Source organism: Diceros bicornis, chromosome 39 (genome assembly GCF_020826845.1).
Source record: "Diceros bicornis minor isolate mBicDic1 chromosome 39, mDicBic1.mat.cur, whole genome shotgun sequence".
NCBI lineage: Eukaryota > Metazoa > Chordata > Mammalia > Perissodactyla > Rhinocerotidae > Diceros > Diceros bicornis.
Window position 1 is genome coordinate 15833657 of NC_080778.1, and position 13876 is coordinate 15847532.

The 13876-nt window shown below is 36.4% G+C and overlaps 1 protein-coding gene across 2 annotated transcripts in view; it reads left to right on the forward strand.

Moving 5' to 3' along the window:
- RGS17 (regulator of G protein signaling 17) overlaps nt 1-13876 on the forward strand; it is a 108073-nt gene that overhangs the window by 38195 nt on the left and 56002 nt on the right. The window contains exon 2 of one of the 2 annotated variants that reach the window (XM_058534125.1): nt 8579-8679. The exons of the other annotated variant lie outside the window; for it this stretch is intronic. Coding sequence (XP_058390108.1) covers nt 8627-8679 — 53 coding nt within the window. The 5' untranslated portion in view covers nt 8579-8626. The remainder of the gene's footprint in view (nt 1-8578; nt 8680-13876) is intronic. 2 annotated transcript variants of the gene reach the window in all.

Consider the following 13876-nt stretch of genomic DNA (forward strand, 5'->3'; position numbering starts at 1 on the left):
AGTACCTACATAACCTTCTATGACATCAGAGGAGGCCCAGCTCCTCTTAGCTAAGGTAGCCTCCACCTCTCTTTTATATTAAATTCTAATCTTCTCAGAAACTTTAAGTCACTTCCATCTTTAAAAATAAAAATTTCCTCTGTTGACTCTGCATTCTTTTTCAGCTTTCTCTACCATTACTCTCCCCTTCACAACCAAATTTTTTTTTCAATTATTTTATTGAGGTCATATTGGTTTATAACATTGTGCAATCTCAGGTGTACATTATTATATATGAGTTTCTGTATAGACTGCATTGCGCTCACCATCAATGGTCTAATTTTTATCCATCACCATATATGTGCCCCTTTACCCCTTTCGCCCACCCCCCCCATCCCATTCCCTTCTGGTAACCGCTAATCTGTTCTCTTTATCCATGTGTTTGTTTATCTTCCATATGTGAATGAAATCATGTGGTGTTTGACTTTCTCTGGCTTATTTCACTTAACATAATACCCTCAAGGTCCATCTATGTTGTTGCAAATGGGATGATTTTGTCTTTTTTTATAGCCAAGTAGTATTACATTGTATATATATACCACATCTTCTTTATTGATTCATCAGTTGATGGACACGGGTTGCTTCCATGTCTTGGCCATTGTGAATAGTGCTGCAATGAACATAGGGGTGCATAGATCTCTTTGAATTGTTGATTTCCTGTTCTTTGGATAAATACCTAGTAGTGAGATAGCTGGATCATATAATATTTCTATTTTTAATTTTTTGATAAATCTCTCTACTGTTTTCCATAGTGGCTGCACCAGTTTGCATTCCCACCAACTGTGTATGGGGGGTCCCTTATCTCTGCATGCTCTCCAACGTTTGTTATTTTTTGTCTTGGTAATTATAGCCATTCTGACAGGTGTAAGGTGATATCTCATTGTAGTTTTGATTTGTATTTCCCTAATAATTAGTGATGTTGAACACCTTTTTATGTGCCTGTTGGCCATCTGTATATCTTCTTTGGAAAAACGTCTGTTCATATCCTCTGCCCATTTTTGATTGGGTTGTTTGTTTTTTTCATTGTTGAGTTGAATGAGTTCTTTATCTATTTTGGAAATGTACCCATTGTCAGATATATGATTTGCAAATATTTTCTCCCAGTTGGTGGGTCGTCTTTTTGTTTTGTTTGTGGTTTCTTTTGCCTTGCAGAAGCTTTTTAGTTTGCTGTAATCCCATTTGTTTATTTTTTTCTTTTGTTTCCCTTACCTGAGTAGACATGGTATTCAAAAACATGCTGCCAAGACTGATGTCAGAGTGTACGACCTATATTTCCTTCTAGGATTTTTATGGTTTCGGGTCTTACATTCAAGTCTTTAATCTATCTTGAGTTAATTTTTGTGTATGGTGTAAGATAATGGTCTACTTTTATTCTTTTGCATGTGGCTGTCCAGTTTTCCCAACACCATTAATTTAAGAGACTTTCCTTTCTCCATTGTATATTCTTGGCTCCTTTGTTAACAATTAGCTGGCCATAGATGAGAAGTTTTATTTCTGGGCTTTCACTTCTGTTCCATTGATCTGTGTGTCTGTTTCTGTGCCAGTACCATGCTGTTTTGATTACTATAGCTTTGTAGTATATTTTGAAGTCAGGGACTGTGATCCTCCAGCTTTGTTCTTTGTTGGTAGGATTGCTTTGGCTATTTGGTGTCTTTTGTTTTCCATATAAATTTTAGGATTCTTTTTTCTATTTCCATGAAGAATGTCATTGGGATTCTGACTGGGATTGCATTGAATCTGTAGATTGCTTTAGGTAATATGGACATTTTAACTATGTTTATTCTTCCAATCCATAACCATGGAATATCTTTCCATTTCTTTATGTCTTCTTCAATTTCTTTCAATAATGTCTTATACTTTTCAGTGTATAGGTCTTTCAAATCCTTGGTTAAGTTTATTCCTAGATATTTTATTCTTTTTGTTGCAATTGTAAATGAGATGTTATTCCTGACTTCTGTTTCTGCTAGTTCATTATTAGTGTATAGAAATGCAACTGATTTTTGTAAGTTGATTTTGTACCCTGCAACTTTGTTGTACTTGTTGATTATTTCTAATAGTTGTCTGGTGGATTCTTTAAGGTATTCTATATATAGAATCATATTGTCTACAAACAGCAAGAGTTTTCATTTCTTCCTTTCCAATTTTGATACCTTTTATTTCTTTTACTTGCCTAATTGCTGTGGCCAAAACCTGCAGTACTATGTTGAATAGGAGTAGTGAGAGTGGGCCCCCTTGTCTTGTTCCTATTCTCAGAGGGATGGCTTTCAGTTTTTCACTGTTAAGTATGACGTTGGCTGTGGGTTTGTCATATATGGCCTTTATTAAGCTGAGGTACTTTCCTTTTATACCCATTTTATTGAGAGTTTTTATCATAAATGTATGTTGGATCTTGTCAAATGCTTTCTCTGCATCCATTGAGATGATCCTGTGGTTTTTATTCCTCATTTTGTTAATGTGGTGTATCACATTGATTGGTTTGCAGATGATGAACCATCCATGTGTCCCTGGTGTAAAGTCCACTTGATCATGGTGTATGATCCTTTTAATGTATTGCTGTATTCGGTTTGGCAATATTTTGTTGAGGAATTTTGCATCTATTTTCATCAGCGCTATTGGCCTGTAATTTTCCTTCTTTGTATTGTCCTTCTCTGTTTGGTATCAGGGTAATGTTGGCCTCATAGAAAGAGTTAGGAAGCATTCCATCTTCTACAATTTTTTGGAATAGTTTTAGAAGGATAGGTATTAAATCTTCTTTGAATGTTTGGCAGAATTCTCCAAAGAAGCCATTTGGTTCTGGACTTTTTTTGGGGGGAGGTTTTTGATTACTGTTTAAATTTCTTTACTTGTGATTGGTCTATTCAGATCCCCTATTTCTTCTTGATTCAGTTTTGGGAGGTTGTATGATTGTAACAATTTATCCATTTCTTCTAGGTTATCCAATTTGTTGGCGTGTAGTTTTTCATAGTATTCTCTTATAATCCTTTGTATTTCTGTGGTATATATTGTAATTTCTCCTCTTTGTTTTTAATTTTATTTATTTGAGCCTTCTCTCTTTTTTTCTTAGTGAGTCTGGCTAATGGTTTGTCAATTTTGTTTATCTTCTCAAAGAACCAGCTCTTAGTTTCATTGATTCTTTCTACTGTTTTTTTTTAGGCTCTATTTCATTTATTTCTGCCCTAATTTTTATTATTTCCCTCCTTCTGCTGATTTTAGGCTTTGTTCACTCTTCTTTTTCTAGTTCTGTTAGGTGTAATTTAAGATTACTTATTTGAGATTTTTCTTGTTTGTTGAGGTAAGCGTGTATTGCTATAAATTTCCCTCTTAGAACCACTTTTGTGCATCCCATAAGAGTTTATATGTTGTATTTTCATTTTAATTTGTCTCCTGGTATGTTTTTATTTCTCCTTTGATTTCTTCATTGATCCAATGGTTGTTCAGTAGCATGTTGTTTAGTCTCCACATATTTGTGGCTTTCCTAGCTTTTTTCTTGTAGTTGATTTCTAGTTTCATAGCATTGTGGTCAGAAAAGATGCTTGATATGATTTCAGTCTTCTTAAATTTATTGAAGCTTGCATTGTTTCCCAACATATGGTCCATCTTTGAGGATGTTCCATGTGTACTTGAGAAGAAGGTGTATTCTGCTGTCATTGGATGGAATGTTCTATATATATCTATTAAGTCCATCTGGTCTAGTGTTTCATTTAAGGCCACTGTTTCCTTGTTGACTTTCTGTCTGGATGATCTATCCATTGATGTAAGTGGGGTGTTGAGGTCCCCTACTATTATTGTGTTGCTATTAATTTCTCCCTTTTGGTCTGTTATTAGTTGCTTTATATACCTAGGTGCTTCTCTGTTAGGTGCATATATATTCATAAGTGTTATGTCTTCTTGGTGGAATGTCCTTTTTATCATTATATACTGCCTCTCTTTGTCTCTCCTTGTCTTTTTTATCTTGAAGTCTGCTTTGTCTGATAAAAATATGGCAATGCCTGCTTTCTTTTGCTTGCTATTTGCTTGGAGTATCCCCTTCCATCCCTTTGCTCTGAGCCTATCCTTGTCTTTACAGCTGAGATGTGTTTCCTGGAGGCAGCGTATTGTGGGGTCTTATTTTTTAATCCAGCCAGCCACTCTGTGTCTTTTAATTGGAGAATTCAATCCATTTACATTTAGAGTGATTATTTATATATGAGGGCTTAATACTGCCATTTTATCTCTTGTTTTCGGGTTGTTCTATATTTCCATTGTTTCTCTTCCCTTGTATTTCTGATTGCCGTTTCAGTTTGGTGGTTTTCTGTGATGGTTTTCTCTTTAGTTATGATTTTTCGCTCTATTGTGATTCTTTGTTTAGTGGTTACCATGAGCTTTGTATAAAAGATCTGATAGATGAGATAGTCCATTTTCTGATAGCCTCTTATCTCTATTAGCCTAAGCAATTCCATCCCTTTCCTCTTCCCCTTCTGAGTTATTCTTGTGACAAATTCTTCTTTTTTGTGTTGTGAGTTTGTGACTAAATTGAAGTTTTTATAGTTATTTTTGATGCTTTCCTTCCCTTTATCTTTTATGTTGTAATTAAATGTTTGCTAACCTGTTCTGATAGAGAGCTGCAGTTTTTTAATTTTATCTGTCTATTTATATCCTTGCTCAAAGCTTTGTAAACCTTTGCCTTTTTCCTCCTTCAGGTAGGGGGCCTTTCTTCATCGTGTCTTGTAAGGGAAGTTTAGTGGCAATGAACTCCCTCAGCTTTTGTCTGTCTGTGAAAGCTTTTATTTTTCCATCATATCTGATGTATAGTTTCACTGGAGAGAGTATTCTTGGCTGAAAGTTTTTGTCTTTCAGTGTTTTGAATATATCATTCCATTCTCTCCTAGCCTGTAAGGTTTCTGCTGAGAAATCTGCTGAAAGCCTGATAGGGGTTCCTTGATAGGTTATTTTCTTCTGCCTTGCTACACTTAGTATTTTTTTCTTTGTCATTGACTTTTGCCAGTTTTACTATTAATATTTTTTTCTTTGTCATTGACTTTTGCCAGTTTTACTATTAAATGCCTTGGATTTAATAGTAACATCTTTTTGTGTTGATGTAATTAGAGTTCTATTGGCTTCATGTACTTTTAAGTCCAGTTCCTTCCCCAAGTTTGGGAAGTTCTCAGCTATTATTTCTTTGAACAAGCTCTCTGCTTTCTCCCGCTCTTCTTCCTCTGGAATACTTATGTTGCTTTTTCTAATTGAGTTAGATGTTTCTCAAAGAATTTCTTCATTTTTTAAAAACCTTAGTTCTCTTTCCTCCTCTACTTGAAGCATTTCTGTATTTTTGTCCTCTAATTCACCAATTCTGTCCTGTATAACATGAGCTCTATTTTTTATGATTTCTGGATTATTTTTTATCTCATTAATTGTGTTCTTCATATCTAGAATTTCTGTTTGGATTTTTTTTTTTTTTAGAATTTCAGTCTCTTTGGTGAAGAATTCCTTCTGCTTGTTAATTTTATTCCGGAGCTCCTTGAACTGTCTTTCTGAGTTTTTTTGTAACTCATCGAGTTTCTTTATGACTACTATTTTGAATTCTCTGTCATTTAGATTGTAAATTTCTGTGACTTCAAGGTTGGTTTCTAGAGACTTGTCATTTTCCTTCTGCTCTGAAGTGTTACTGTAGTTCTTCATGTTGTTTGATGAATTGATCCTTTGCTTGTGCATTTTTGGTAGTATCAAATTGCAGATTCCATCCGCCACTGCTTGGCAAGAGCAGGAGCTGTGTTTTCTGATCCCACTCCCTCTACTGGAAGTTGTGCAGGTTCAGGCTATTCTGTGTTTACCTGGGCTGACCGCAGCCTCTCTGAAGGTTGTGCTCACCCGGGCAGAGCCTCTGTGCTGGGCGAGTGCGTTGGGCACTGTGGGCGGGGCCTCTGTGCTCAGCAGGGGACTGGCGGAGCTGCTGTGTGCTAGGCAGGAGGGGCACGTATGCGAGGGCTATGCTGCCACTCAGTGGATCCTGTGCACTGCTGTCCTCTGTGGGTGGGGTGCCTTTTGAGCAGCCAGGGCACTTTCTCACCTGCATTGCACTAGGAGGGAGGGGCGCCCACACAAGGGTTGAGCCACCAGTTGGCGGGTCCCACAGGTTGCTGTGCTCTGCGGATGGAGGCACCTTCTGAGCAGGGACGGCACCTTCTTGCCTGTGCTCTGCTCAGTAGAAGCATGCCTTCATGGGGGCTGAGCTACCACCACTTGGAGTAGAGCATTCCCACCAGTGGGTCTGTCACAGAACAGTGGTTGCTCCCATGAGTGGGCACTCCCATAGGCCAGGCTGCAGCTCTGAGAGCATTCACACAGGCTGAGCTGTCTCCACCTCCTGTTACAGTCGTGCTGGCCACTGTGTGAGGATCCGCAACCTGGCTCACTGCCACCGGGGAGGGGTTCGCTCACCTAGTTCCACTGCCTCCCAGAGATCCAGTCCTCCCACCTTCAGATATATAGCTGCATGGATCTCTCAGACATACTATTCTGCTGTGCAGGGAGTTATCTGCTGGTTAATGAATGTCCATTTAGTTGTAACTTAAAGAGGAGAGACTAAGAGAACAACTCACTTCACCATTATGCTGACGTCACTACCTCCAAAACTTTTTGAAAGAGTTGTTTAAGCTAGCTGGCTTCCTTTCCCTACCTCTCCTTTGTGTCTCACTCCCCCAATCAATCTAATGTCCTATGACTATGTTAAAACAGCCCATCCTCTGGTTGTCACTGATTCCTGTGTAGTTAACTCCAATACATTTTCTTGATTTCTATGTCAATGAGATATAGAATACACTCTAGAATAAAACAGGAAACAGATTTGTTAAGGGCTTTTAAGTAGCTCACAGATTTCTAAGACGGTCAGGGGACTGGCTCTGTTGCTAAGCATTCAGGAGCAAGGCCCAGTGGGGCAGCTGTAGAGAAAACACCACTGCTACTTCTGTCTAGCATTGATAAAGCTCCAGACTGGGTGATGGAAGCTCTGCTATTCCCATCCTTGAGTAGCCAAACCCTTCTACCACCCTGTATGCCAGAAGACCTATTCTCTCCAATGTGGCCATCTCCTCCCTCTGCTAATTGAATGAACTAGTCATTCATTCAAATTCCAGGGAGTTATTCATCACTACATTCTCACAACCCAAGATCACACATCATGCCTGAATATTATGTATCAATACTGCCAACATTCCTATTTCATGATAATGAGGTTTATAGTGATATTTTCAGTATTTGTGCATGCATGTGTGTATGTGTCTTCAAAAATAAACCCTTTATCTGGAAAGCTATATTAAAGTTTTTAATATGGTAAAACTAACATTGTCTCCTCAAGATTAGCATACGATTTTATAGTTTGCAGCATCAACAAATTCAAGCAATTTTAGCTTATAATCTCAAATTTTTCCTTGTTAAAATACAGCTCTTTTGGTTTCAATTTAATTCATGTTATAACAGTTCTTACATTTCAGTTCCAAGATCTAAGCCATGAAGTGATATTTACTCATTCTGTTTCTTGTTTGTTTCTCCTTCCCTCTTCTCTCATCAGTATTGTCCAAGAGTAAATGAATTGTTTCCATCAAAGATGAGTACTAATGACCTTATTTCCATAAAAACAGACTCATCACTCTGCCAGCTTTTCCTTCTGCAAGCTTGCCTGTAGGAAATGATCCATTAGTTAAAAATTTAAAAGAAATTAAAAATGTTTGTCTCCCATAAGTCAGGCTATGGCATAGACCTTAATCTGTTTCAGCATTTTCCCAAAGAGAATTTTTTTACAAATCTCTGATGGCAGCTATAATAACTATTTTTTAATCTATCCCCTAAAAACTATTGAAGAAAACTAGCTTTCTTACTCTCATAAGATATTCTTTGTAAATGAGACACAAATGTTTTCTCACCATTGGAATTCAGATAAATATTTAATTAGAGATACGAGAGAGTTCCGTGAAGGAGGTAACTTTTCGGATAAAGAATTGCAGAAATCTGCTTAGGGTATTCTTCAGTCCCTGATGGTGATGCTGATGCTGCTGCTGCTGATGATGATCATGATGATATGAACAGAGCCTGAGTGTCAAGCTATGTAATATGTATGTAACTGGAGTTCCAGAGTTTGGGAGGAGACAGTGCACAAAAAATATTTGAAGAAATAATAGCTAACAGTTTTCCAAAGTTGATGAATTCTGTAAACTCACAGTTCCAACAAGTTTGATGAAGCTCAAGCAAGATAAACCACACCAATAAACATTATGATAATATAAAAAACAGTAATAAATAGAAACCTAACAGCAGCCAGAACACACAGACACACAAGGTACAGACAAATAATGGTAAATATGACTACAAACTTCTCTTAAACACTATTCAAGCCAGAAGATAATGGAGTGACATTTTAAATTCATTGAATGCTAGGGTGCTGAATTCTAGGGTGCTGAAACAGTCACCCTAGAATTTTTACACCCCCCCATCTATCTTCCAAGATAAACATCTAAATAAAAATTTTATCTGGTCACCAATAACTGAGAATATTTGTGCCAAACAGAACTGTACTACATGAAATATTAGAGGAAGTTATTCATCCAGAAAGAAAATGATACCATGTGGAAACAGAACTGCACGAAGAAGTGAAGTCGGCCAGACATGGTAAATATGTGGGTAAATATGAAATATTTCTTTTCTTGTTTTTCATTTTCTTTCAATATTTATTGATTGGTTCAAGAAAAAATAATAACAATGTATCATGGGGTTTATAACCTATGTAAAAAAGTGTATAACAATAATAATACAAAGAACTAAGGCATGTGTAATGGAAGTATACTCAAGGGAGAAGAAAGGAGAAAGAAGAGATGAGACAAATAGAAAACAGAGGAATATGGTAGACTTAACACTAACCGTGTCAATAACCACTTTAAATATAAATGGCCTAAACGTTCCACTTAAAAGGCAGATATCCTCAGACTGCATAACAAAGTAAGACCCGACTATATATATTACCTATAAAAAATCTCACTTTAAATATAAAGGTGCAAATAGGTAAAGAGGAAAAGGATAAACAAGGATATACTGTCAAATCAAGAATCATAAAAAATCTGGAGGAGCTATGTTAGTATCAAAGACCTAGACTTCAGAATAAAGAGTATAACCAGGAATAAAAACGGACGTTTCATCAAGAAGAAATGACAATGATAAATATGTATTCACACAATAAGAGGGCTGCAAAATACCCCAAACGGAAACTAATAGAACTGGCAGAAGAAATAGAAAAAATTGACAATAATAGTTGGAGATCTCAAAATTCCCTTGTGAGTAATTGGTAGAACAAATAGAGAATTAGGAAAGATATAGAAAACTTGATATTTTTAAAAAAACGGTAAATTTTTATAAAGTAGTAGTGGTGATTATGTTTTACCCCACACTCTGCTCCTTAAACAGTACATAATCTTATTTACTGAGCACTTACTAAGCAATGCAGATGCTAGTGGTGCTTACTAAACTATACAAGTGATATACACAATATTTCTCCAGTGGTCGATTGAAAAAGGTTCTAAAAGTATGGTTGAATATTTTTCTCATGAGCTTCACCTTCCTTGTTACCAAACTATTTTATATAAAATTATAATAAAAATATTTTAAAATTCTGAACACTGAATACATTAGTTAATACCCTTTATGATGTCCATTAATGGTTATTTTAGGTAATGGAAAATGTACAGATCGCCCCAAAACAACTCCATCAAATATTTTCTTCTCTCTTCCCAAGTGGTACTTTGACCTAACTTGGCAGGAAAACTCCCCACCTCTTGTCCCTATTACTCATCTAAGGAATAATTTTACTTGTAAATAGCTACAATTTAGTTTTTGTTGTTAGGGATAATTTTCTTCTCTTTAATTTTCGCTGCAGCTTTTTAATTATGAAATTTTAAAACATGCAGAAAGATGTAGCATTTGAAAGGCTGCAGATGTCATGGAACCTTATGTCTAAGTTATTTCAGCGTATATCACCAAAGAATAAGCATGGTCTCCTACTTACTCACAATACCATTATCACACGCAGTCAAATTAACAATAATTCTATAATATCATCTAATATCCAGAGTCTACTGAAGTTTCCCCAATTGTCCCAAGAATTATTTACAGCCATTTCTTTTCCCCAACCGGATTTAATCCAAACTTGTGCCTCACATTTAGTACTATTTCTCTAATCCCTTTTAATCTAGAACAATCCCCCTACATTTTCCCCCATAGTAATGATTTTGCAAGGAGCTCAGGAGAGTTGTATTTTAGAACTTCCTGTATTTTGGATTTGACTTATTGTTTCTTCTTGGTGTCATTTAACTTGTTGCTCTGTCTTCTTTATTTCTGTAACCTGAAAGTTGGGTCTAGAGACTTGATATTCAAGTGAAATACTTCCTGGGAAGAGTAGTAGATGACTGAGTATTCCATGTTGTACTTCATGCTGCATCAATTACAAGTACACGATGTCAGGTGGTCCCCCATTCGTGATGCTTGCTGAAAGTGGTTACTGAAACATCTCTTCACTAAGCAAGTACATTTTTTTGCAGTAGTAGTAAAGATTCGGTGATATTTCAGCCCCATACAAAGGTTTTGTTCCCAGGTTTTTATGTTATGGTTTCAGGGTTCATTGGCTATTATTGACTAAATCAATTCCTTTTTTTTTCTTTTTTTTTAATTTATTTGTTTATTGCGGTAACATTGGTTTATAACATTGTATAAATTTCAGGTATACATCATTATACTTCTATTTCTGCATAGATTACATCATGTTCACCACTCAAATACTAATTACAACCCATCACCACACACATGTGCCGAATTATCCCTTTCGCTCTCCTCCCTCCCCCCTTCCCCTCTGGTAACCACCAATCCAATCTCTGTCCCTATATGACTGTTTGTTGTTGCTTTTATCTTCTACTTATGAGTGAGATCATATGATATTTGACCTTCTCCCTCTGACTTATTTCACTTTGCATAATACCCTCAATGTCCATCCATATTGTCACAAATGGCTGGATTTCATTGTTTCTTATGGCTGAGTAGTATTCCACTGTGTATATATACCACATCTTCTTTATCCATTCGTCCCTTGATGGGCACTTAGGTTGCTTCCAAGTCTTGGCCATTGTGAATAACGCTGCAATGAACACAGGGGTGCATGTATCTTTATGCGTTGGTGTTTTCAAGTTCTTTGCATAAATACCCAGCAGAGGAATAGCTGGATCGTATGCTAGTTCAATCCTTAATTTTTTGAGGAATCTCCGTACTGTTTTCCATAGTGGCTGCATAATTGGGGAAACACAATGATTTTCTAATTCTATCATTCCTAGTACATTTGTTAGCTGGCATTCTTCTGTAAAAAGGAGCTTCATGCCCCCTTTTTAGTATTACTATGGACATGAATTTTTATTTATTGTTTGTTAAAATAAAATGCATGCATTATTTTTCAGACGTTTAAATTAATCTAACTTTGGCCAATGGGAGCCTTTTCAAAGTGACCCCTCTTGCTTTTTATGTGAACTCGTTGCTCCTGAAGCATTTCCTTAGGATTATCTTAGGATTTTCCTACATCAGACCTGGAATCACCATTTCTCCACAGAATTCTGGTTCCTTTTTGTAGGGCATAATGTTTGTAACCCAGGATCTGGATGCTATGTATGTTTATTGCTACTGGGGTGTCATTGCTTCTGAGGCTTTTCAGTGGAAAGAGCAAGGAAATATATTTTAAAAATCATGAAGTCATGTGACTAATTCCAATTCAGTTGCAATATTATAATTTTTCTTAACTTATATCTCTACTCCTTTTCTCTTAGATTGAATGTTTTTGTTTTTAATAATACTATTATTTTACGTTTATTTATTTGTTTATATATTTGTGTTATCTTATATGTGTGTATAATAGTTTCATAATGACCATACTAATATTACTGCTAACAGAAAGCCTACTGAGTGAAGTTTCAGATTTCTTTGCTTATATCTCACCAAGGATGTATATAGTCAGAGTGTGGTGTTTAAAAATTACTTGAGTGAATTCTTTGGTCTATGGTTATATTATTAATTTACTGTGCTATTAGGTTTATTTGCTTATGTTTAGGTTCAATTTCAGAATTTTTTAAATTTTATTTCTTGAACATGAAAAACATGGTTCAAAAGTCAAAACTACGTAAAAAGTTATACTCTGAGAAATTTTCTAATTGTCCCTATTTCCTCTACTCATTTCCTACCCACCCACTAATGTAACTACTATCATCATCTGGTTTATCCTTTTTGTGTCATTTTCTTTGGTAAAAGTAAACTAATATGTATATGTGTGTATGTGTATATGTGACACACACATACACTCGTACATATTCTATTTCCTTTCTTTTATTTTTATAGACATACAAAACCCATTATTCTGTCTTTTTATTTCCTCATTTCACACATCTGTTAAATGTGCTGGAAATTATTCCATATCAGTCATAGACATATTTCTCAATTTTTACAGGTGCATAGTTCTCCATTTTATAGTTGTGCCCTCGAGGGAGTTTTCTTAGGTTCTCCTAGCCATTCAGACTCAGGAGACTATCAGTTTACTTAGAAGGATAAAAGACAGACACCCCAAGGGCAGCATCAGTGTTGCTCTCAGCAGGAAGCCATGTGACAGTCCATGTTGGTGACAGCCCACAAGGCACTTCAGGGGCTCTTCTCCCTAGGTGACACATCTCAGGTGCAAGGAGATGAGATCCATAGCAGACAGGGTGGGAGTAGGGATTGGGGGGGAGGGGAGGCACTCTAGCTCTCACAGGAGCCAGGATCTCTTGTAACAGTTCGTAGGCATAGTTTTCAGGGTCTCCACAAGGCATTAGCCTAGTTACGAAAGTCACCACCCTCAGTAAAGGTATTTATAATTTATTTACAATTCCCCCCAGTCCAGATGTAATTTACCAGTCAGGGGTCTTTTTTATCAGAGGCAATATTGGTGGGATGTGGTTGATATTCTACTTTTATCAAGTTGTCAGGAATACAGTGTTAGACAGTTAGCCAAAAGTTAAATCCTCATGCAGAAGGGAAAAGGGTTTGGCTACCACTTTACCCACAAAACATATCATAGTTTATTCAACCAGCCCCCATATTCATGAACATTTTGGTTGTTTCCAGTCTTTTATTACTATAAATTATGTTGTAATGTATAAACACATGCATGTGCTGGTTCATATTTATAGAGATGAATCTTCACTGTACATTCTTGGAAGTGAGATTGGCTAGTTCAAAGGATAAATGCATGTGTACTTTTGTTAGATATTGCCAAATTCCCCTCCATAAGGGTTAAACAATTTTGTTTCCCCTCCTGTAGTATATGGCAAGTAGCTCTTTCTCCACAGCTTTTCTGACAGGATACATTGTCAAGCTTTTGATTCAAAAATCTGATATTTGAGAAGTGGTATATATCAATGTAATATAATTTGTATTAATTTTGTTACACATAGGGTTAAACTTTGTTTTCTTATGTTTAAGTGCAATTATATAATTTGTTTTGTGTGTGTGTGAGGAAGATTCACCTTGAGCTAACTATGTTGCCAATCTTCCTCTTTTTTTTTTTTTTTTTGCTTGAGGAAGATTAGCCCTGAGCTAACATCTGTGCCGGTCTTCCTCTATTTTGTATGTGGGTTGCCACGACAGCATGGCTGACAGATGGTGTAGGCTTGCACCTGGGATCTGAACCCATGAACCTGGGCCACCAAAACAGAGTGCACCAAACTTAACCACTACGCCATGGGGCTGGCTCTGTAATTACATAATTCTTTTTAGTGAATCATCTATATACATCTTCTGTTCATTTTTA